A 24112-nucleotide genomic window follows, 5' to 3' on the forward strand; every position below is an offset into this window, starting at 1 on the left:
GCTTTTTCCACATCCTCTGTCACTAGGTTGCCTCCCTCATTCAGTAAGGGGCCCACACATTCCTTGGCTTTCTTCTTGTTGCCAACATACCTGAAGAAACCCTTCTTGTTACTCTTGACATCTCTGGCTAGCTGCAGCTCCAGGTGCGATTTGGCCCTCCTGATAACATTCCTACATGCCCGAGCAATATTTTTATACTCTTCCCTGGTCATATGTCCAACCTTCCACTTCTTGTAAGCAAAAGAGGATGGAGCTTGGCTGTTCTCAGTGGTGGCAGATGACAGAACAAGGAGCAATGGTCTCAAGTTGCAGTGGGGGAGGTCTAGGTTGGTTATTAGGAAACATTATTTCACTAGGAGCCTGATGAAGCACTGGAATGGGTTATCTAGGGAGGGTGAGGAATCTCCATCCTTAGAGGTTTTTAAGGCCCGGCTTGACAGCCCTGGCTGGGATGATTTAGTTGAGGATCGGCCCTGCTTTGAGCAGGGGGTTGGACTAGATGACCTCCTGAGGTCTCTTCCAACCGTAATCTTCTAAGATTATGTTCTGAATATGTAGAAATTAACATTCTTGCACTCTGGCACAAGGTGTTTTGTAAAAAGAAAAGGAGTACTTGTGTCACCTTAGAGACTAACCAATTTATTTGAGCATGAGCTTTCCTGAGCTACAGCTCACTTCATCGGATGTAGCTCACGAAAGCTCATGCTCAAATAAATTGGTTAGTCTCTAAGGTGCCACAAGTACTCCTTTTCTTTTTGCAAAGACAGACTAACAGGGCTGTTACTCTGAAAGGTGTTTTGTGTTTCCTTGTGGGAGTGTAGACACAGAAGCCATGCTTTCTCTGTAGGGATGGCTCATGTTGAAGAAATACAAAGTATACTTCCAAGGCAGACCGTGACCCATCTGTCAAGGGTAGAGGGATTTTTTTAAACTAGTTTTACCTGCAGCTCCGCTGGTGTTGCTGTGTCCGGGGATCCTTGGCTCAGGTAGCACCATGAGTTGCTTCATTTCTCTGTCTTTATGAACAACGTGAATTGCCTGGTGATGCCGTTTGCTGAGATCCCTCCTATGAGGGCAGCCCGTGCTGCAGAGGGGATATTCTCGGGGTCTAACCCCATTCTGTGAAGGTCCTGGTTTGAGCTGGACCCCAGACTCCACTGCCCTGTGGCCAGGTGGCTGGGAGTCACTCCTCAGACAGGAAGCTGGAGTCTGTAGGAAGGAGAAAGGGAGCGCGCCGGGGGAGTGGGCTGAGGTGGACTGCCCGACCCAGGGCGGGGCTGGGGGCCCAGGAAGGGAGGAGAGGGAGAGGGGGAGGGACCGACGGACTCGCTGGGTCGGGGCGAGTCTTGAAGGCTCATGGGCGGAAGCCGTCTTGCGGCCGCCGGTTCTTGGTGGGGGTCGGGCTCGGAGCCAAGCCTTGCTGGGATGGTGCCTCCTGGGGAGCCGGGGCCGCTGGCCTGCGACGGGGCCGATGACCTGGCTGCCCTGGCAGAGCTGGACGAGGCGAGGCTGCTGCAGAATCTGAGCGGCCGCTTCCTGCAGCAGCGGGTCTATGTGAGGGGGGAGCCGGGGGCAGTGCTGGGGGGTAACCGGGGCCGAGGGGGTTCTGCTGTAGGGCCTCCCCTCGTTGGGAAATGACTGGAGGGTGGGAGAAGGGCCCGAGGGACCCCGCGGGACACCGGGTGGGGGCCCACGGGACGCTGGAAGCGTGTAAGGGACGGCTGAGGGACACCGGGGGGCAGGAGACCCCCGCAGGACACCGGGTTGGTGTGAGGAAGGGCTTAGGGACTCCAGGGACGGGGGAGCAGGGGACCCCGCGGGACACTGAGGGTGTGGTGTGGGGGGCGGGAGACCCCGCGGGACACTGAGGGTGTGTGCAGCGGGGCAAGGGACCCCACGGGACGCCAGGGGCATGTGGGCAGTGCTTAATTGGTGCTGCCAGGACTGAGCCCTGGCACCCCATGCTTGCAGCCTCAGTTATGCAAGTAAAAAAATTGCTTGAGCCCTGGCATCTAATTGTTTGAGCCCCGGGGTACCTCTTTCATTACAAATTAAGTACTGCCTCTGATAGTGGAGGGAGACCCTGTTGGACACTGGGGATGTGTTGGATGGGAGACCCCTTGGGACATGGTTTCCTCACCACGCCTCAGTAGTGTAGTACCCTTGGTCCATGGGGCACTGTGCAATGCTTGCTTACCTGGTTGGTGGGAATTTTCCTTTTACATCAGACATATATTGGGGACATTCTGATTGCGATGAACCCGTTCCAGAGCCTTCCACTCTACGAGAAACCAGTAAGTGTCCCCTCATTCCAGTGTATGGTGTGAGTAGCGTGAGTGTGTGGTGTCTTGTGCTGGTGTGGCCCTGGTGGGGAAGAGGTGCAGGTGGCCCTTCCCGGGGCGGGGCGGGCCAGACAAGGGGAACAGAGTTGTGCACTTTGCTCTTGATGTTTGGATCACATTACTTCCCTGTGAAGTTTATATTGTTACCCATAAGGAATGTGGCTAGTTGGGCTTTTGTAGGAGGCTTTTCTATGTACTTTAAGTCCCTGTTTTTTTCAAAATGTAGTAAGTCTCATACAGATTTTGTCAGCTGTGTTTTGATTTCTCTCTGTCACCCATGGCTCTTTGTGCTTCATTCTGTTTGAAACAAAATATTTTAGACAGTTTTAAATCTACAAAGTACTCATTGAACTGAGTATCCAGTAATAAAAAACAATCCTGCTTGCAGCAGCCTTCACATCATACTCACTGTTTACACCCTACCCTCGCCCTCCTCCCCACAAATGCTCAAGAATAGAGATGACCTTTGCAATAAGCCAGAAGGTTCTAAGCAGGGCAGTGGCAGGGGGTTCTGGGGCACATTATGTTTTTGGAAATCTTCATCTGACATGTGGTGTATTGTTTGATTGGCTCTATCAAACCATGGAAAATGTAATCTAAGCTTCTCCCTCCCTTGTCGCAGTGGCTAGCTGAGGTGAGGAGGGGAGAATTTACCCTCTGTCCCTCTAACTGTTCTGGCATTTCACTTTAATTGAATTTTCCTCCTGCTCCCAGGTGTCAGAGAAATATCAGAACCATGACAAGGGTACCCTACCCCCCCACATCTTTGCCATTGCTGACAGAGCATACCAGGCCATGCTGGGACATCTGGCAACAGGACCTCAGAACCAGTGTATCGTCATCAGGTAAGAGAAAATAATTCAAAATATTTGTAGGGCTCCATATTGTGGGACAGTACAGTCTTGTCAGACCTGCATCACTGACAGGGAGAGCAGACAAGATGGAACTATCAACTTTGCACCTTCCGGTCTGTGGCCAATGCCCTCATTAAGCTGGTGTTTAAAGAAGGGGGAATGAAGACCAAAGGCCTCTTCCTGGAATCCATTTAAGTGCTTATTATGGTGGTTAAAACAGAACCTCTGTGTTTTCTTCCCACATACCCACCCTTCACCCTTTTCATTCACTTCCTAAGAGTTGACTACAGGGGCAGTGAGTTCAGAGTCACAGACGGTTAGAGTTGGAAGAGACCTCGGGAGGTCATTTAGTCCAACGCCCTGCTCAAAGCAGGACCAATCCCCAATTTTTGCCCCGGATCTCTAAATGGCCCCCTCAAGGATTGAACTCTCAATCCTGGGTTTAGCAGGCCAATGCTCAAACCAATGAGCTATGCCTTCCCCCAAAGCCAGGGCTTTGTCAAGCCAGGCCTGAAAAACCTGTAAAGATGGAGGTTCCACCCCTCCCCTCCCAGTAACCCATTCCAGTGCTTCACCCTCCTAGTGAAATAGTTTTTCATAATATCCAACCTAAACTTCCACCACTGCAACTTGAGACCATTGCTCCTTGTTCTGTCATCTGCCACCACTGAAAATAGCCGAGCTCCATTCTCTTTGGAACCCCACTTCAGATAGTTGAAGGCTGCTATCAAATCCCCCCTCACTCTTCTCTTCTGCAGACTAAATAAGCCAAGTTCCCTCAGCCTGTCCTTATGCGTCATGTGCCCCAGCCCCCTAATCATTTTTATTGCCCTCTGTTGGACTCTCTCCAATTTGTCCACATCCTTTCTGTAGTGGGGGGCCCAAAACTGGATGCAGTACTTCAGATGTGGCCTCACCAGTGCCAAATAGAGGGGAATAATCACTTCCCTTGATCTGCTGGCAATGCAGCCCAGTATGCTGTTAGCCTTCTTGGTAACAAGGACACACTGTTGACTCATATCCAGCTTCCTGTCCACTGTAATCCCCAGGTCCTTTTCTGCAGAACTGCTGCTTGCTTTGCTAGTTGGTCCCCAGCCTGTAGCAGTGCATGGGATTCTTCCATCCTCAGTGCAGGACTCTGCACTTGTCCTTCTTGAACCTCATCAGATTTCTTTTAGCCGAATCCTCCAATTTGTCTAGGTCACTCTGGACTCTATCCCTACCCTCCAGCATATCTACCTCTCCCCCCAGCTTAGTGTCACCCGCAAACTTGCTGAGGGTGCAATCCCTTCCATCCTCCAGTTCATTAATGAAGATGTTGAACAAAATCGGCCCCAGGACAGACTCCTGGGGCACTCTGCTTGGTGCCGGCTGCCAACTAGACATTGAGCCATTGGTCACTACCCATTGAGCCTGACGATCTAGCCATCTTTCTATCCACCTTATAGTCCATTCATCCAATCCATACTTTTTTAACTTGCTGGCAAGAATACTGTGGGAGACCATATCAAAAGTTTTGCTAAAATCAAGATATATCACGTCCACTGCTTTCCCCATATCCACAGAGTCAGCAGTATGATAAACTGCTTGGCAAGAGATGGGTGATATTCTACGGCATCATCACTAGGCTCTACAGCCAACACTGAGGATATAGGCTTTTTATTGCTATTTCTTTTATTGCAGTACATGCTATGATTGTCTTAAAAGTGCTGAATGCCTAGACAGAACGCCCCATTGAGATGAGTGGGGCAGGTGAGATCTCTCCTTTTGTTTGAGGCTGTCTCTGCAGTGGCATACAGAGTCAGGTATCAGGCTAACCTTTGGAATGTTCTTCATGGCCAGTGGCACGAGACATTTAATCTGTTTTCCAGTAACAGGTTAAATTTTGCAAAAGTTGAAGGGAGCCCCAGTATGATGATGGCCTGGCTTCTGGCCAGATGTGTCTTATTGAACAATGCTCACAAGGAGAGGACATGACAGGGAAAGAATATATGTGTCTGGGGCAGATGTGCTTTTGGGATCACAGATCATTTGGGTAATAAATATTATCAGGCTCCGAGTTAGAGAATGGATGGCTGCTCTTGGAGTAAGGGAAAGAATTAGAAAAAGTCTAATTCCTCTCTGTGCCTGGACAATTAGGTACATCAGTGGTGAGAAATACTAGTAGGAAACTCACCCTTTCTTTCCAGACAAGGACCTGGCTATGGTGATCTGCTTGTTGTCACCTTCAGATTGGATAACTGTAACTCGCTATATCTGTAGAAGCAATGCAGAGAAGGAAGTAATGTGCAAAATCCAGCTCTCTGCCTTCTCAAGGGATGGGCTGCTGCAAATACTTTACACCTGTGCTCTAATCCCTCAGCTGTTTCCCAGTCTTCTTCCATTGCTTGTTTGAGGTTCTGATATTCAATGACCTAGTGGTTCAGGACCCAGCTTAATTTGCAAACACATCTCCATCCACAACCTATTTGAGGGCACTTGTTTTTCTGGAGCAATACAGCTGCCAAAGCCCATGGTGAAGTGCATGAGAGATAGAAGTAAATATTTTTGGGTGAGGAAGTTAAGTGTGGAGATTGAGCTAACTGGGAGTCTGACCCACTGTGAGGTTTGTTGTAGGTTCCGCCTCTTTGGGAAAAGCAGCTCCTACAGTAGCTAGTATAATGAGGATTAAAAATCTTATTCCCAAAGTTGAGGCTCCTATAACCACAGAGTCAAGGAAGGAAGAAGAGCAGCAACCACCCCCTCATCCCCACCCCCGAGCCCTTCAGAGACCTGGCTATGGAGATCTTATTGACCTGGGGTGTTCTAGACACTACAGCAGTGGGCAGTATAACATAGATAGATACTTATAAACAGAGTGAATTTGCTGTGGAACCCTGACATGATAAACAGGAGACCCCATGATGTCATAATTAGACTTCGTGGAACTGTACAGCGCAGTAGAGGGAACCAGCTGGAGGCGAAAGCCCCTGGGGCACGGCTGAGGGGACATAGCTGCTGACTGAGGGCCCAGCTCTGCAGTCAGCAGCGCAGAAGTAAGGGTGGCAATACCATATCATGCCCATCCTTCGCGCCGGTGCTTGCGGGGGCTGTGCCTTCAGAGCTTGGCTCCTGGCCAGCAGCCACCACTCTCCAGCTGCCCAGCTCTGAAGGCAGCGCTGCCGCCAGTAGCAGTGCAGAAGTAAGGTTAGCAGTACTGCAGCCCCCCCGCACAATAACCTTGTGACCCCCCCCCCCCCCATAATTTTTTTGGGTAAGGACTCCTACAGTTACAACACCATGAAATTTCAGATTTAAATGGCTGAAATAATGAAATTTATGATTTTTAAAATCCTATGGCCGTGAAATTGACCAAAATGGATGGTGAATTTGGTAGGGCCCTAATCATATCATATATATCAGGTTATTAACTATCTTCTCTGCTGCTACAACAGGAAGTTCATGGTTTGTGTTATCTGCAAACAGCAAAGGCTATAACTGAGGACACTTAGTGTGAGCAAAGATCTGGGGGAGGAGGAAGGGAAGGCACCCTTGTTACACATAGCTAAGGCTATGTTTTAGTCACGGGTATTTTTAGTAAAAGTCATGGACAGGTCACGGGCAATAAAGGTCACGGTCCTGGTCTCGGACTGCTGCTCCAAGGCAGTGCTGGGGACCAGCTGCCTGGGGCTGCCAGAGCAGTGGCAGGTGCGTCTGGCCCCGGGGCTTCCCCAGCTGCCGGTGTGGTTCTGGGGTCAGCTGCACCAGTGCTGCAGAATTCACGGAGGTCACAGAAAGTCACAGAATCCGTGACTTCCATGACCTCCGTGAATGATTTGCAGCCTTACACATAGCCTCAATACTAGATGCTACTTTGATGGGCTATGTTTTATTCCATTGCTTCTGGGCACACAGAATGTCACAAAGATGAGAGATCCCATCTTGAACTGACCAGGAAATAGCGTGGCCTCTGTGATCTGTACGTTCCTCACTGCCCAGATTAGTCACTGCAACTCACTCTGCTGGGTCCGAATGAAGTCTCTCTCTGAGACTTCAGCTGGCGCATTGTGTAACAGCCATCTCCTAAGTAACAAAGGTAGATATGATCACATTGCCCTGTTCTCTGAATTCCACTGTCTCCATTTCTGCTGGTGTCAGAGCTAAATTAAATCCTCACCCTAATATGCTTTGCGCTAGGACCTGGCCAACTGGGAGATAGCCTCAGGTAGCTATATTCAGCGTGCACAATACAGGGGACAGAGTTATCTCCGCAGCAGGATCTGGTGATGGAACTCCACTGCTCTCTGGCAGGTTGAGACCTACAGAGCCTTTCCTCAGCCATGGCTCCCATTAAAACCAAAAACTAACCAGCTGCCCCAACCCTGTGACCTGGGGGAGGGCAGGCATTACATAGTTCCTGACTTCAAGAGCTTACATTCTGTCTTTTTATTCTATGTTTGTGCGATACCCAGCACAGTGGGGCCCTGATCCATGACTGGGGCTCCTAGATAATGCCACAATATAAATAATAATAGGAAGCTAAATGTCCTTAGTCTCTTTGTAGCTGTTCAGTGCTTAAGTGCATAGATGATGGGTGCCTTAGAAATACCATAAAGAGAAGGTGGTTTTAGTGATTACTGTGTAGGGCCACGAGCATCCAATGGAAGTCTGGGTGGGTCATACTCCCTTTTGGGAACTGGTGTCTCTCTGTAACCGAATAACAGCAGTCTGGGACTTTTCCTCCTTGCTGAGTGTCAAACTGGCACACTATCCCCTTCCCCCTCATACCAGAGCAACATTCAACCACCTGGCTGTGCGTTGACCCTAGATTCCTGTCCAGCCTGGTGCATGTCAAACCAAGATGATCTCCCTTTCTCCTTTGCTGCTATCCTATGTCTTGTTTAGAGAGAGGAGTTCAGGTCACCAGCCCCCCGCCACCTGAATCCTAGGAGTCTGCTTGTCCCAGCACTCCATTAGACTGTACATCACCCCTCCACTCCACCCTGTAGCCACAGAGAGCTGCAGAGCAGAAGCCACACCTGGGACATAAAGTGCAGTGCCCAGGTGTGTAAACCGTCCTGCCCTTTGGAGTATGTGCACTATTTCCTGCTTCTGCTCTGTGACTCACAGATCTTCACACAGGGTGAAGTCTTAGTGCACATATGCTGTCATGGGATCACAGCCCAATTAAGGACATGGAAGCAGTGGGACAAGTTCTGCTTGTAAGGGTTGGGAGGGGAGGGAATGCCTTGTATATGTGAAGGATTCAGTGAGACAGGTGCCTTTCAAGGTCATTCCTCCCTCTTTGCCCAGAGCTGGGGATACTAAGAAATTCCTTTTGGCCCCATTGCTTAAGGGACTGCCCAATGGGTCAAGTTCACAGATAGGTGGGAGACAATGTTAATGTGGGTAAGACCCCTCCATCCCCAGGGTCAAGAAAGAATCTCAAGTGGAGGGTGTTAAATTGCAACACTGGGTGCGGAGGCTTACTAGGGGATCAGTGCCCTATAGAACCTGTTGCCATGGGGAGTGGGGTGGGTCACGGTGGTGCTAATGTGGAAACTGCCAGTAGGAGGCACCTGGAGCTGTGCAGTAGTGTTGGTACATGGCGGGTGTTGGTTCAAAGAAAGAGAAGATGCGCTGAGGCATAAGGGGAATAGCATCTGAGTCCTAGTGGTGGTAGAGTTTCCTGTCCTCACCCTCTGCTCTTTTTTGACAGCGGAGAGAGTGGTGCAGGGAAAACCGAGAGTGTAAAGCTACTGCTGCAACACATCATGCACCTGTGCAAGGGTAACTCACAGCTGGAGCAGCAGATACTGCAGGTGAGTCATTGAAATAGAATGCAGGGGGACAGACGGAGGGGTGGCCACAGAGCAACTCACGGTTGGCTTAGGGGGTTCTACAGATGAGTCATTGGGAGTGGAAAAAGCACAGAGTAAATGAAATCTTAGCAACGGTATAAATCCAATACTAGATTGTCAGTTATGATGTAGACAAGACATGGGTTCATTAAATATTTGGCAAGAAGCAGGAATATAGAAATTATTTCAGTAATCAGTATATTCCATCAGTAATTAGGGAGGATGTTAAACAGCATCTTTTCAAGTTAAAGATTTCTAAATCAGCAGGACCAGATAAGTTGTATCTAAGAATGTTAAAAGAATCAGCTAAGGAGTTCTTTGAACCATTAATGTTGTTTTTTTATTAAATCTTGGAACACTGGGGAACAGTCTAGTCCAATGGACTAGAAAATATCCAGTGTTGTGCCAATATTTAAAAAGAATAAACAGTATGTCCCTGGTCATAGGCTGGTTAGCCTGATGTTGATCCCAGTCAAAATCATGGAAAGGCTGGTATGGGATGCAGTCAGTAAAGATGCTGTAGCTAAGAGAGCAAATATGATCCTTGAATGTATGTGAAGGGGAATATAAAGTAGAAACAATGAGGTGGCATTGCTTCTGTATACAGCATTAATGAAACCCTTACTGGAATAGTTTGTTCAGTTCTGGTGTCACTCCTCCAAAAGGTTTCAGAGTAGCAGCCGTGTTAGTCTGTATTCGCAAAAAGAAAAGGAGTACTAGCAGCACCTTAGAGACTAACCAATTTATTTGAGCATAAGCTTTCGTGAGCTACAGCTCACTTCATCGGATGCATTCCACTAGTACTCCTTTTCTTTTTACTCCTCCAAAAGGATGCTGACAAATTGGAAAGGGTTCAGAAGGGAGCTACAAGAATGATTCAAGGCCAGGAAAACCTGTCTTATAGTGAGAAACTAAAGAAACTCAGTCTATTTAGTTTATCTAAGAGAGAGTAAATAGCTAACTTGATCATTGCCTATGTTTACCTACATGGGGGAAAAGAAATTTCAGATAGCAGAGGTCTCTTTAATCTAGCAAACAAAGGGATAACAAGATTCAGTGTCTGGAAGCTGAAGCTAAACAAATTCAGACTGGAAATAAAGTACACATATTTAACAGTGATGGTAATTAACCATTGGAACAACTAACATAAGGATGTGGTGTATTCTTCATCACTTGAAGTACAGTATTTTAATTCAAGACTAGATAACTTTTTAAAGGAGGTGCTATAGCTCAACCAGAAGTTAGGGGCTTGATGGAGTGATTACTGGGTGAGTTTCTCTGGCCTCTTATGGAGGAGGCCAAATTAGAGGATCATAATGGTCCCTTCTGGCTTTAAAATCTATGAATTGCAGCAGGAGTATTGGAACCTGCAGGAGGTTGGGGGCACAGGGCAACCTGTAGTGGAGCAGTGGATTTGCAGATTATCATGTGGAGGGGCCCTTCCATCCCCAGTCATTAGTAGCCAAGTTTATCAGATTCGTTTCTGAGTCCTATAACTCAGTCATTCTGCCCCATATTAATTTCTCTCTCTGCTGTGAACTTCCCCCTGTGTGTCTGTCTTTCTGTCATTGAGTTCCCCAGACCTGCACACAGTATCCCATGTAGGCCCATCCATGAGAGGGATCCCTCTCAACCCCCACTGCTTGGTGGAAGTGGGAGGCTTCTGGGATTGAGGGGCTGAGGGCAGAATCCCAAGGGTTCTCTCTAGGACCTGACAAACTGTCCTTTCCTTGCTCCAGGATGTGGTGCCTTTGCTTATACAGTCCATGGTTGCATTGGATTATTTTGTCACTGTGTGCATTTCCAGCCTGATTTGAGCGACTCAAATCTTTTTTTTTTTTTCCCCTATGGCTCCTCAAGAGGCCATGAGGCTGTTTCACATGATACCTCTGATACCTTCTGCAACCTAGCTGGGCCATTGTAGGTGGGAGGGGATGTTAAGGGTTCCCTGTTGCTTATACCTCCCCATCAACTCTGTACATTTCCCTTCCAGGTGAACCCATTGCTCGAAGCCTTTGGCAATGCACAAACTGTGATGAATGACAACAGCAGCCGCTTTGGAAAATACATGCAGCTGAGGTTCCAAAGGAGTACAGGTGAGACCCAGGACTAGGTCTCTGGGTGTGTGGAACCCATCATCTGTGTGGTGATTTCTTTCCTTCTGCCCCTTCCCCATGTAGTGAGGGGCGCCAAGCTGAGCGAGTATCTGCTAGAGAAGTCTCGTGTCGTGCAACAAGATGCTGGAGAGAGGAATTTCCATGTCTTCTACTATATGTTTGCTGGGCTCACTGCAGAGGAAAAGGAGATGTATGGATTGCTAGATCCCTCATTGTACAGGTATGCGAGTGGCAGGTCCTACTCTGGCTTCTCAGTGGAGTGCAGGTCAGAATAATGTGCTCCTACAGCCCCATATGGGAAGGAGTGGAGGAAGAGGATTTGTCCTGGTGTGAGAGTTGAGTAATGAGAGGAGAGCAAAGGGTTGGGGGATTGTCATGGAAGGCTGCAGCTGGGCTCTGAACATAGATGTAGTGTGGCCTAATGGATGGGACACTGGTCTGGGACTCAGGAGACTTGGGTTCTGTTCCTGGCTCTGCCAGTGACCTGGGGAAATCACTCCCCTCTCTGTACCTCTGCTTCCCCCCACCCTATGTCTGCGCTGTCTCTTTGGGGCAGGGACTGACTCACTGAGACTGCCCTGCACAGTGCTCTCATATGAGACATGTGTGATGTACTCAGGGTATAATCTGAACTGATGAACAGCTGTGTCCCCTCAGCTTTCCTACATGGGGTGCCTTTTACAGTGAGAGCTACCACGCCTGGTCTGTTCACACAGCTTCCAGCATGTAAATTATTCCTAGTTATATTGTATGAGTGCTGTAGCCAGCTACTCTTGAATTACACTACAGAGTAACACCAGCAAACTCCAAGTCCCAGACTTGCCGCAGAGATGTATGCCTTGTACTGCCCAGCTCTCTTCGGGACAACACAAGCTCATATGAAGTTCATCATTTTATTAATACAAAATGATATGTGCAAATCCTGTTATCCCAAATGGAGTTTCCCAAACACTTCAATTCAAAGACACAGGTTTAGATAAAACAATAAAACAAGTTTATTAATTTTAAAAGGATAGATTTTAAGTGAATACAACTAATGAGGCATAAAAGTCAGAATTGGTTACAATAAAAATAAAAGTAAAACACAACTATTGCCTAACAACAAACTTGAGTGAATTCAAAGCAAGGTGTCTCTCACCACATGTTTCAGCAGTCTTAATGGCTGAACTTCTTTTGTTTGTCAGGTATTGTGGATGCTGTGGGCAGAGAGAAAGGGAAGAACGATGTGGGGCTTCTGCCATCCCTTGTTATAGTTCTTTGCCTTTTTTGAGACAAAAAGTCTTTGTGGACGGAAACCCCAAGCTGTTACTTTTTAAGATCTAGATTTTTTGCTCATGTCATTGTGTGCATGGCCCATGTATAGCCATTTAGCAGGTGATGGCCCATTTGGCCTGTTTACACCTGGCTGAGGCGTCAGTTTATCTTTTCATAGAATCCTAGGACTGGAAGGGACCTCGAGAAGTCATCTAGTCTAGTCCCCTGCAGTCATGGAAGGACTAAGTATTTTGTCTCTGAGGAACTGGTTTGGCTGCTTCCCAGATCAGAATGTGTCTTAGTAACACCATACAGTGGAATTTTATAACTTTATCAGCACAATATTGACCAGTGAGTTACGAGTTTTCAAATGATACCTCACAAGGCATATTCGTACAAAGGTTATTATAATAGCATGCATGGGCTGAATACAGGGGTGCAGAGCATCATAGTATGTAGACTGTACCCTAATACAAATAATATCAGTTGACTCACTTGTTTCCCCAGGTACATAAGCGGCTGGTTTAGGGCAGAGGATGTGGCTGAGTCCTGGAAGCACAAGTACTGGGAGGTGCGTAATGCCCTAGACATGGTGGGCTTCCAGGAACAGGTGAGTACAGTGGGCACTCTGTCATCATCTCCACCCCCTCTGCTCAGTTAGCCCATTTGACCCACTTCTACTTCCCTCCTTCAAGAAAAGGAGGACTTGTGGCACCTTAGAGACTAACCAATTTATTAGAGCATGAGCTTTCGTGAGCTACAGCTCACTTCCTCAGAAGTGAGCTGTAGCTCACGAAAGCTCATGCTCTAATAAATTGGTTAGTCTCTAAGGTGCCACAAGTCCTCCTTTTCTTTTTGCGAATACAGACTAACACGGCTGTTACTCTGATTCCCTCCTTCAGTTTGCTGTGCTGTTCACAGGCTAACAGATTCAGTGCAGAGCTCCCTTCCCCCCCCCACCACATACGTGACCTTCCTCGCCCTCCACCACTGCAGGAAGTTTGAAGTTCCACTGGAAGAGGGCTGCTTATTGCTCATCATGTGTATGTACATGCCCACATACATCTGTGGGTACCAACCCCAAGCCATCTCTGTTGTGTATTTTAGGAGCAGGTGGACATGCAGGCAATCCTGGCTGGAGTCCTGTCTCTGGGCAATGTGACCTTCCAGTCCCAGGAGAACAATGGGGCCGTGAGAGTGAGTGAAGCCTCCAGGGGGTGGCTGAAGGCTTCAGCGGTGAGTCGAGTGAGAGGCTCAGAGGAGTGAGACAAGATTGTGCTCCCACTGGGGACCCGTGTGGGGTTTGGGGAATATTTATATTAGGAATGGTCTTTAAATCCATGTATGAAGGGTAGATGAGGGCCACTGCGGGGGTCCTTCCATTCTTTGGGTGCTGCTTATGCTACACACCTGACTGATGCAGCAGAGGGGACTCCTATCACTGATTCTAAAGACGCTACAAAAGAATTAGGAGTTGTCCCAGGAATGCACCAGATTGCCTAGTGACTGGTATCTTCAAGCCCTCTTCTCTCCCACCATGCACCTTATGTGGGTTTTAACTACCAGCAGGTTACTCAGTTCAAAGCCAGGTTCAGAATTGGAGGAGAAGATGGGCTGGGGCTACAGACCAATTCTTTTCTATCTCAGCCCCTCACATCCTGGCAGCATCCAAATCCAGCTTTCTCCATATTGTATCGAAAACCTGATCCGTCTTCTCTCTCCTCAAAGCTAAAACACTTGGTCAGACCCTGATCTCTCCTGTGTCAATTACTACAACCTTTTTCTCCCTGGCCTGACACCCACATCACTCTTCTCCCCAATTTTGTCAAAACACAGGTACTAGACTTTTTCTCACCTGTTGATCTGACAGCACCACTCCTCCCACAGGCCCTCCTGCACACTGCATCAGATCTGGCCTTGGTGGGGTGCAGTTTCCTGTAATCTGAGCTTGACTATTGAAGTTCTCACTAAGAATAATGTTCCCTGGCTTGAAAAAGCTCCAGCTCATCCAAAATGCAGCAGCTCATCTGCTTAACAGGCTGCTGTGCGCCACCCCCTCCTCTGCCACCTCAATGCCCTACTCTCAACAGTGGCTTCCTATTGAGTAAATCCAATTCTAGGTCTCTATTTTGATTTCAAAGCCCCACCATGGGGTCGGCCCCAGCTCCCTGACATGTAGCCTTTTCTTTTTAGTTAAAGTAATTTTAGTGACATTAGATGTATTCAGCTTTGGTAGCTACATTCTCAAGTTCAACAGTTACCTCTGCCACTTGTTTCATATCTAGCGTTCATAAGAACACATGAAAATCAAGGAAAGTAGCACATGCAATTACAGAGTAAGGTCTAATGTTTTTTATCAATGTTATTCAAGTTACTGGCACAGTTATGAATATCACAGCATGTATAAATTGTAGCTGCAGTCATACTCCCATCCTCCTAGATAGTGTTAGGGTCTGATGGGTGTTTTATGGAGTGATCATCCGTAGAGGGATGGTTCCTGGAGGAGTTTTTCTATAGGAAGCTCAATTTTTCCAATCTGGGCACCTTCTTTCTATAATGTGATTTTGCCTATACCTACATTGTGTGCATGTGCATGAAAGTGTCAACCGTCTTTTCCGTTTGGTTTGGTTTGGTGTTTCTATAGGTTGTGTATAGTTCCTTTTATTCTCATTATCATTGATGCACAACCTCTATCCTGTGGTTAAGGCATGTGTTAAACAAAAATGTGCTTCTAGAGCATTTTTGCGATCTAAAATTAATCTTTTGGCCAATATTTTTCACTTTCATTTCTTGGTACATCTTTTCGTATAATCTTATGGCATTGGGTTATTTTTTGGTTACTTACTGATGTCAGTATTTTTTATTTCTAAGGCCTAAAATATCTAAGCTAAAATCTTACAGGCCTCAGCCTATAGGCTTTGCATTTCAGCCTTCCTTACTTAGATACCTAATACATATTTATCCCTTCTAACTACTAATCAATCTTATACTTTTATAATCCTATCACTTAAGTTTGGTTAGGATACAATAATTATATATAACATGTCATGTTAGTTAATTATAACATGACAAAATAAATAATAAAATCAAATCATTGGCTACAGAGAGATTCCCCCTCTCCTCAACTTTTCACAGTGACTGCATGCCACTGGAACCATGAAGCTGCCCCTCTGCAGGGGAGGCTTGTGATTGCAGGAGATGGAACCGTCACAGGAGCTGGGTTCTGACTCTGGAATTCACTGCCTGGTGAAATCAGAATGAGCACTAACCTCATTGTATTTGGAGCTAAGTAAAAGCCACACCTCTGCACCCAGGCTCAGTCTGCTCTTGCCAGCAGCGCAGGAATAGAAATTTCCGTGCTGTAGCTTTCTACTTTTGGAGAGCACTCTGGTTCTATGGTAACCAGGAGCCATAGGATCATGTTTTAAATGTCTCTTCCTCCCCTTCAAGGATGGGCAGAGCTCTGACACAGATTTCAGCTCAGGCAATTAATAATGTGTTATGTAAATAATTGGAGGTAAGTGCTGGGAAGGTGTATGTGGGGGGTTGGGAAGGCAGCAGCCCAAGAGGGCTGTTTGTGCGTGAGAGCGAGTGAGCAAGCTGGTCTTAAGGAGAGTGGTGGCTGCAGAGTTTGTGGCTTGATGCCCACAATGTCTTATTATTATTTACGTTACGATAACGTCAAGAGGCCCCAGTCAGGATATGACCCCATTATACTGGGTGGCGCACAAAGGTGGGGAGACATAGCCACTGCACTATGGAACCAGGGATTGAAACTGACTATTCTCTTTGGTCCCTTTTCTCCCAGGGTCAATTTGGAGTCCAGGAAGAGGAACTATTGAAATGCCTCATTTGTAAAGTGTCCGTAACCCGGGGAGAGCAGATTCAGCGTTTCCACACCCAGCAGCAGGCTGAGGGTAAGGAGCAGGGGAGGTAAATCAGAAAAATTGTCTGGAAGAGCCCTTCTAGGCACATTTGTCTTATCTGTGACCTTAGAGCCTGGTATTGTCCCAACAGTGTATGTAAACTCTCTGGAGCAGGGATTATGTCTCCCTATGTGTTTGTGCAGCCCCCCTTGTAATGGGCCCTAATCCTGAGAGGGGCCTGTGATGAGGTGCCACCTGGAGCTGGGATACCACTGAGCCTCCCTGACCCACCAGCCTGGACTCCCTCTCACACTGTACTGCTGTGACAAGCTGCAAAGCCATCCAGGCTTCAGCTTGCACTTTCACCAACATACATACAGGTAGGGACACACCCACCTGCAGTTTCAGGCAGGTGCTTTGACCAGCCCCTGTATAGGAAGGCAACAGCTAGGGTAACAACCAGCTTCTCAGGCATGCACCCCTTCTGGAGTATAAACCCAAAATTATACCATCTTGCACTGCACAGGGAACTGTACAGTGTAAGCTCATAAAATTCACCCCATCCATCAATGTGGAGAGGAATATGCAATAGCCTTCTACCCCTGAGTTATGTTTCCCACACACTGGTTTAGATAAAGCAAAAATAAGTTTATTAACTAAAAAAGAGAGATTATAAATGATAGCAAACAGATCAAAGCAGTTTACCTAGCAAATAAACAAAAAGTGCAAACTAAACTTAATACTGCCAGTCCTCGACTTTACGATGTTCAAGTTACAACGAATGGCACTTACAACATTTATAAATTATCATTGTGTTTTGACTTTATGATATCGGTTTCGACTTTACAATACTCGATCTGATATTGTTCCTATGGGAAATTCGAGTTACAATGTTTTCGACTTAAGACGCGACTTTCAGGAACCAATTGTGTCGTAAGTCCGAGGACTGCATGTATGCTAAATAGATTGGATATGAATAACAGATTCTCACCCCAAGTGATAATATGAGCAGGCTGCAGATTCTTAAGGGGCAAGCTGCACTTGCTTGCAGCTTGGAATCTCCAGGTGTTCCATTCACAGGCTAAAAATTCCTTTAACCTGGGTTCAGCACTTCCCCCAGTTCAGTCTTTGTTCCTCCGGAGTCTTTGTGTGGGGAGTGAAGAATCCCTGGTGATGTCACTCCCTGCCTTAAATAGCTTTTGTATATGGCAGGAATGTTTTGTTTCAAACCTTAGTTCCCAGACTGGTCAGTGGAAAAACACTGACATCCCAAAATGGAGTCTAGAAACATGTGGTCACATCATATGTCTTTGTAGAATCATAGCAGCCATTGCTCGGAGGCTGTCTGTAGCATCCGTAGGACAACAGAAAAAGCCGATCACAGGAAGAGAATGGCCCTGTTCAAACATTAGAGCCAAAGCAAGATGTCTGCTGCATTGGTCATCCCCACATCTGTCATACTCACAATACAGATACTAAAAAGCCCTTTTAACTGCATTTAAAACCAGATGGGAAAGAGCACAGGAGTATTATTCTATTGGCCTGCATCCTAAGGCTGGAAGTGGTTATAAAACATGACCCTCCTCCAGCCTTGTCAGACCACTTCCACATCCAGGCAGAAACGAGAGTTTTCCCCATTGTGAAGAAAAAATAAACTATTTGTATAGTGCTCCTTGAAAATTTGGATCTCACCAAACTACTGTACTGACAGAAAACTCCACCTACCTGAGACACCAAGGGGTAGAGAGATCAGTGAGGCACTACTGTGGCCATAGATACCCCAGCACCAAAACCATCTCCCCACCACCCACATGGATCACTGTGGCTCTCCAAGAACCTGCAACAGGAAAAGTAGGAAGGAAGGAAACTTGAGCATCAGCGCTGGAAGTAGCATGATAGAAGCAGGCTGAGACAAAAGAAAGGGATCCTACAAACCCATGCTGGTGCCATGAAGGGACAGAAAGAGACTGCCTCTCTTCTGCCATATGGACAGCAAAGTCACACCACACAGAAGCCTTCTGGACTTGAAATTGCTTTAACTCAAACAGCCCCACATCCCATCACTTCACACTGTGGAGATTTCTTATTCCATAGAGTTTACCTGCCCCAGGGATGGCTTCGCAGACCTCCAAAAACAGCCAGCTAAGAGCAGCTAAGAAATTAATGCTCCCAGCCCACTCCTATATTGTCATGGAGGCACTGATAGCATCAGGGCCACCCCTGAGACTCTGCCTCTGCCCTCCCCTGCAGTTGAGAGACTAGAGAGCACCTGGGACACCGACTGGTAGAGACTGTCAGGTGTCATCTTCTAGTGAAAGGAACCTAGTGCGCCCCACACACCCCAACACCTAGCAGTCTGACCTGCATCAAGAAACAGTCATTCAGCTCAAGAGACTTCCCAGCCCAGTGTCCGACCTCCCTTTGGTAAGCCAGCTCAGAGAGAAAATAGCAAAATCTAGTCTCCAATACCACCTGCAGGTGTCCTGAGTCTGTCAGTCAGGATTGAGGCCAGGGCCTGGCACAGAGCCAGCACTTGTTGCCTCCCATGGATGCCCTCCTCTTGCCTTTAGTCAAGGGGAGCCCATCCAGGGATGAAAGGAAAGGGAAGTCCTGAAATGGCTTAGATCTAGCCTAGGGGGTTGTCCTGGACAACTGTCCCCCACAAAGCACTCAGCTTTGGGGCATCATACTCAGCTCTACCATGATATTCAAGATTGGTATAATGTTTTAGGGAGAGCTGAGGAGACAGTCAAAGCTACAGTGTCAGCAGCACATGGACTGCACCCAGCTCTCCATCTTCTGTATGTCCGACACAGCCAGCACCAGCTCCCTGTGTCTTGACTAAGATCAGCAGCTAGATGATGGGGAACCCAGTACGTAAAACCAGCCATACTGGGTCAGGCCAATGGTCCTCGCCCAGTATCCAGTCTTCTCACTCTGACTGTGGCCTGTGCCAAGTGCTTCAGAGGGAATGAACAGAACAGGGCAATCATCAAATGATCCATCCCTTGTTGTCCAGTCCCAGCTTCTGGCAGTCAGAGGCTAGGAATACCCAGAGTATGGGTTTGCATCCCTGGTGTTGATTTAGCAGGTCTGGGGAAGACACGTAAATTGTCTTCACCTGCTAAGTAAATTACGTAACTGAAGTAGCGTAACTTAGATCAACTTACAGTGTTAGTGTAGACAAGCCCTGAAAGTCCAAGTACACTGTATCCACTGGCACACCCTCATCCACATGTTTGTTTGACCTCCTCAAACAATTCTAAATGATTGGTGAGGTATAATTTCCCTTTTCAAAAGCTGTGTTGGCTCTTCCCCCAACAAATTGTGTTCATCTATGTGTCTGATAATTTTGTTCTTTACTATAGTTTCAACCAATTTGCCTGGTACTGAAATTAGGTTTACTTGCCTGTAATTGCCATGATCACTTCTAGAGCCTTTTAAAAAAAATTAGTGTCACATTAGCTATCCTCCAGTCATCCTATACAGAAACTGAGTTAAGCGATAGAAAAGGAGTATTTGTGGCACCTTAGAGACTAACCAATTTATTTGAGCATAAGCTTTTGTGAGCTACAGCTCACGAAAGCTTATGCTCAAATAAATTGGTTAGTCTCTAAGGTGCCACAAGTACTCCTTTTCTTTTTGTGAATACAGACTAACACGGCTGTTACTCTGAAACCTGTAGTTAAGCGATAGGTTACTTACTACACTGCAATTTCATATTTGAGTTCCTTCAGAACTCTTGGGTGAATACCATCTGGTTCTGGTGACATTACTGTTTAATTTATCAATTTGTTCCAAAACCACCTCTACTGACACCTCAATCTGGGACAGTTCCTCAGATTTGTCCCCTGAAAAGAATGGATCAGATATGGGATTCTCCCTCAATCTCTTTGCAGTAAAGACTGATGCAAAGAATTCATTTAGCATCTCTGCAATGGCCTTATCTTCCTTGAGCGTGCTTTTTTTTTTTTTTTTTTTTTTGTACCTTAGTTGTCCAGTGGCCCCACTGATTGTTTGGCAGGCTTTCTGCTTCTGGGTATACTTAAAAAAAATTCGCTGTTTGTTTTTGAGTCTTTTGCTAGTTATTCTTCAAAAAAAATTTTTTGGCCTGCCTAATTATACTTTTACTTGACTTGCCAGAGTGTATGCTCCTTTCTATTGTCCTCAGTAGGATTTGACTTCGAATTTCTAACGGGAAGCCCTTTTGCCTCTAGCATATTCTTATCTTTATTGTTTAACAATGAAGTGGTAACACTTTTTTGGTCCTCTTGCTATGTTTTTTAAATTGGGGTATTGTCATAAATATAAAGGGAAGGGTAAACCCCTTTGAAATCCCTCCTGGCCAGGGGAAAGCTCCTCTCACCTGTAAAGGGTTAAGAAGCTAAAGGTAACCTCGCTGGCACCTGACCAAAATGACCAATGAGGAGACAAGATACTTTCAAAAGCTGGGAGGAGGGAGAGAAACAAAGGGTCTGTGTCTGTCTGTAGTCGTCTTGGCCGGGGATAGACCAAGAATGGAGTCTTAGAACTTTTAGTAAGTAATCTAGCTAGGTATGTGTTAGATTATGATTTCTTTAAATGGCTGAGAAAAGAATTGTGCTGAATAGAATAACTATTTCTGTCTGTGTATCTTTTTTGTAACTTAAGGTTTTGCCTAGAGGGGTTCTCTATGTTTTTGAATCTAATTACCCTGTAAGATATCTACCATCCTGATTTTACAGGGGGGATTTCTTTATTTCTATTTACTTCTATTTTTATTAAAAGTCTTCTTGTAAGAAACTGAATGCTTTTTCATTGTTCTCAGATCCAAGGGTTTGGGTCTGTGGTCACCTATGCAAATTGGTGAGACTTTTTATCCAACATTTCCCAGGAAAGGGGGGGTGCAAGTGTTGGGAGGATTGTTCATTGTTCTTAAGATCCGAGGGTCTGGGTCTGTGGTCACCTAGGCAAAGTGGTGAGGCTTTTTACCAAACCTTGTCCAGGAAGTGGGGTGCAAGGTTTTGGGAAGTATTTTGGGGGGAAGGACGCGTCCAAACAGCTCTTCCCCAGTAACCAGTATTAGTTTGGTGGTGGTAGCGGCCAGTCCAAGGACAACAGGTGGAATATTTTGTACCTTGGGGAAGTTTTGACCTAAGCTGGTAAAGATAAGCTTAGGAGGTTTTTCATGCAGGTCCCCACATCTGTACCCTAGAGTTCAGAGTGGGGGAGGAACCTTGACAGGTATACATTTAATTGAGCCTCTATGAAAGTGTTTTTAAAAGTTTCTATGCAGCTTGCAGGCATTTAATTTTTGAGACTCCTCCTTTTAATTTCCATTTAACTAGCTTCCTTATTTTTATGTAGTTCTCCTTTCTGAAGCTAAATGCTACCATGGTGGGTTTCTTTGGTATTCTCTCTCTCCTTCCTTCTCCCCACCCCCCAGGATGTTAAATTTAATTATGTTATGGTCGCTATTACTGAGCAGTTCAAGTATATTGACTTCTTGGGCCAGATCCTGTGCTCCACTTAGGACTAAATTAAGAATTTCCTCTCCCCTTGTGGGTTCCAGGACTAGCTGCTCCAAGGAAGAGTCATTTAAGGTGTCTAGAAACTTTATCTCTGTATCTCAGTCTGAGGTGACATATACTTAATTGATTATGGGGATAGTTGAAATCCCCTATTATTATGATTGAGTTTTCTACTTCTATAGTCTCTCTCATCTCCTGGAACATTTCACAGTCCTCATCACCATTCTGGTCAGGTGGTCGGTAGTGTATTCTTACCCAGGCAAGAACGGAGGTGATGTAGGTGGGAAGGGGGATGTGCTTCAAAGAACTTGAGCCGTCTGTAACATAATTCACTATCCAGCACGTCTGCCCTCAGGCTAAGCCCCAGCCTAAGGGTGATAAACTCACTTCCATCTGCAACTGATCAGAGCTTTATCATATGCAGGCTCAGATGTTGCAGTTCATTATATCTGAGAAGACACATCAGTCCCTGAGGGAGATTCAGTTGGTACAAAACTCAATACAAACACATCACCTCTATCTCTGTACTGGCTTCCCCCATAAGCCCTCCATGGGATCAGCCCTGGTTCCCTGAGAGACATCCCTGTCTTTGCAGCAGGACCTCCCATAGGTATGGTCCACCAAAATCCTCAGTCGGGGAGGGCTTGTGAATGCAGGAGACCGAGCTGCCAAAGGTCCCAGACCTAGAATATGAAACTCTGCCATAGGAGAGGAGATCATCGGCCTTGTCATATTTTGAACTAAAACTCATCACATTGACATAACTTCCCCAATGTGCTACATGCACACACAGCAAAACCATCCCCCTTGCTCACTCCCATATACACAAACCATTTTTTGTTACCCAGGGTTCTTTCAACCCAAAGCTCTTGGTAACTTTTACTCTGTGCAAGGTGGTGTCAGGAAATAAATCAGGGGAGACACAGCCGTCTGACCGATAGATGGCGGCACAAACAGGACAACATGAGTGCTTTCATTTAAAGCTAAACTTTACTTAGTCTCATGCACTTACACACGTCGGCAACAGGTTATTAAAAAAACACCCCCAACCCTCGATAATTACCAAAGCTGTGTGTGGCTCTCGAGTGGCACAGTGGCAGCCCGTCTGCCGGTGGGGAACACAAGATGCATCCAGAGGGAGAGTTCAGTCCCAAAGAATCCCACTACCTCATACTTTTCCCCCTTATTTATGCATTAGTAATAGAATGACATGTCCCTTAAAAAAAATTTGTTCGGCAAGCAGTTCCAATGGGCAAGCAAGAGGCTCCTTCTGATCATTGATCCCAGGTGTGGGTTTTTCCAGAGTTTGCAGCCTTGAGGCCCCAATAGATGTTCCTGGGGCACATCCTGCTCTTCTAAAATGCATGCATCAGCAACTTCAACACAATTCTTATTAGGAAGGCTGCGGGGTCAAGCTGCCCTTTCTGTGGCACTCAAAATCCCCTCCCCTCCTGCCTTGGTCAAGCTGAGTTTGCTACATGGCCACTTTACGGCCTGCTGACTTGGCTGCTTTTAGCAATAAGCCGTAGTGGTTTCAGGCACTTTACTGGTTTGCTGACATCTCCCTGTACATTAGCGCCTACTTTCAGCTCTTGCAACTTGCTCCCTCTTCTAGACCAAAAGCAGGATAGATACCTAGGTTCACAGATCCATGTGTTGCAGATACCCCTCTAAGTTGAGTGCTTGCTCAACTCTCTCTCCAGAAATGGGAATTTCTGAGATGCTTGATGGCTTTTGCTTAAAAGCAACTTGTTTGTTTAATAGAGTAAAAAGATGATTTACAAACAAAACAGATGTCTCTCCTGGCAAGATTTAATCTCTTATATATGCTTACTAGCCAGATGGTCTATCTTCAGTTACCTCTTAGACAGCAAGTTTTCTCCCTCTCTTTCTGTTAGGTTTTAGTCCATCATGCTGTGTTTGTGTGTGGCAGACAGACATAATCAGTCAGCCCTTAAGAAGCTGGCCCCTGTTTTGTCTCTGGGATCATTAACAGATTCCCTGGGGATTGTATTCCCTCCCACCTAAACTGGTTTCCTTGGTCTGCTGGAGCTTCCAGCTGGGTCTCTGAGTGCAGTATAATTGTTATTTGCACTCATAAGTGTGTTGCACCATCACCAATAAGGAAGTAGTTAATTTTCCTCCTACTGCTAAGGAGTCCAGACACCCTGTGGAGCTTCAGAATACCCTTAGAACAGGGGTGGGCAAACTTTTTGGCCTGAGAGCCACAACTGGGTATGGAAATTGTATGGTGGGCCATGAATGCTCACAAAATTGGGATTGGGGTTCAGGAGGGGGTGAGGGCTCTGGATGGGGGTGCGGGCTCTGG

At 46.5% G+C, this 24112-nt stretch overlaps 2 protein-coding genes across 7 annotated transcripts in view; one reads left to right on the forward strand and one right to left on the reverse strand.

The window, feature by feature from the left end:
• Positions 1-1206, reverse strand: part of ARHGEF39 (Rho guanine nucleotide exchange factor 39) — a 69926-nt gene extending 68720 nt beyond the window's left edge. The window contains exon 1 of the mRNA XM_084628186.1: positions 942-1206. The gene's annotated coding sequence lies outside the window, so the exon portion shown is untranslated. The remainder of the gene's footprint in view (positions 1-941) is intronic.
• A 117-nt stretch (positions 1207-1323) lies between these two features.
• Positions 1324-24112, forward strand: part of LOC311520947 (myosin-IIIb-like) — a 156052-nt gene continuing 133263 nt past the window's right edge. For all 6 annotated transcript variants that reach the window (XR_014711733.1, XR_014711734.1, XR_014711735.1 and 3 more), the window contains exons 1-9: positions 1324-1554; positions 2229-2294; positions 3057-3187; positions 8895-8997; positions 11030-11132; positions 11217-11373; positions 12915-13017; positions 13515-13643; positions 16216-16324. Coding sequence is in view for 3 of the 6 variants with exons in the window: in XM_084628940.1 (XP_084485066.1) it covers positions 1357-1554; positions 2229-2294; positions 3057-3187; positions 8895-8997; positions 11030-11132; positions 11217-11373; positions 12915-13017; positions 13515-13643; positions 16216-16324 (1099 nt within the window). In the remaining 3 variants the exon portion in view is untranslated. The remainder of the gene's footprint in view (positions 1555-2228; positions 2295-3056; positions 3188-8894; positions 8998-11029; positions 11133-11216; positions 11374-12914; positions 13018-13514; positions 13644-16215; positions 16325-24112) is intronic.

Source organism: Lepidochelys olivacea (genome assembly GCF_965140295.1).
Source record: "Lepidochelys olivacea isolate rLepOli2 genome assembly, chromosome: 5".
Lineage (NCBI taxonomy): Eukaryota > Metazoa > Chordata > Testudines > Cheloniidae > Lepidochelys > Lepidochelys olivacea.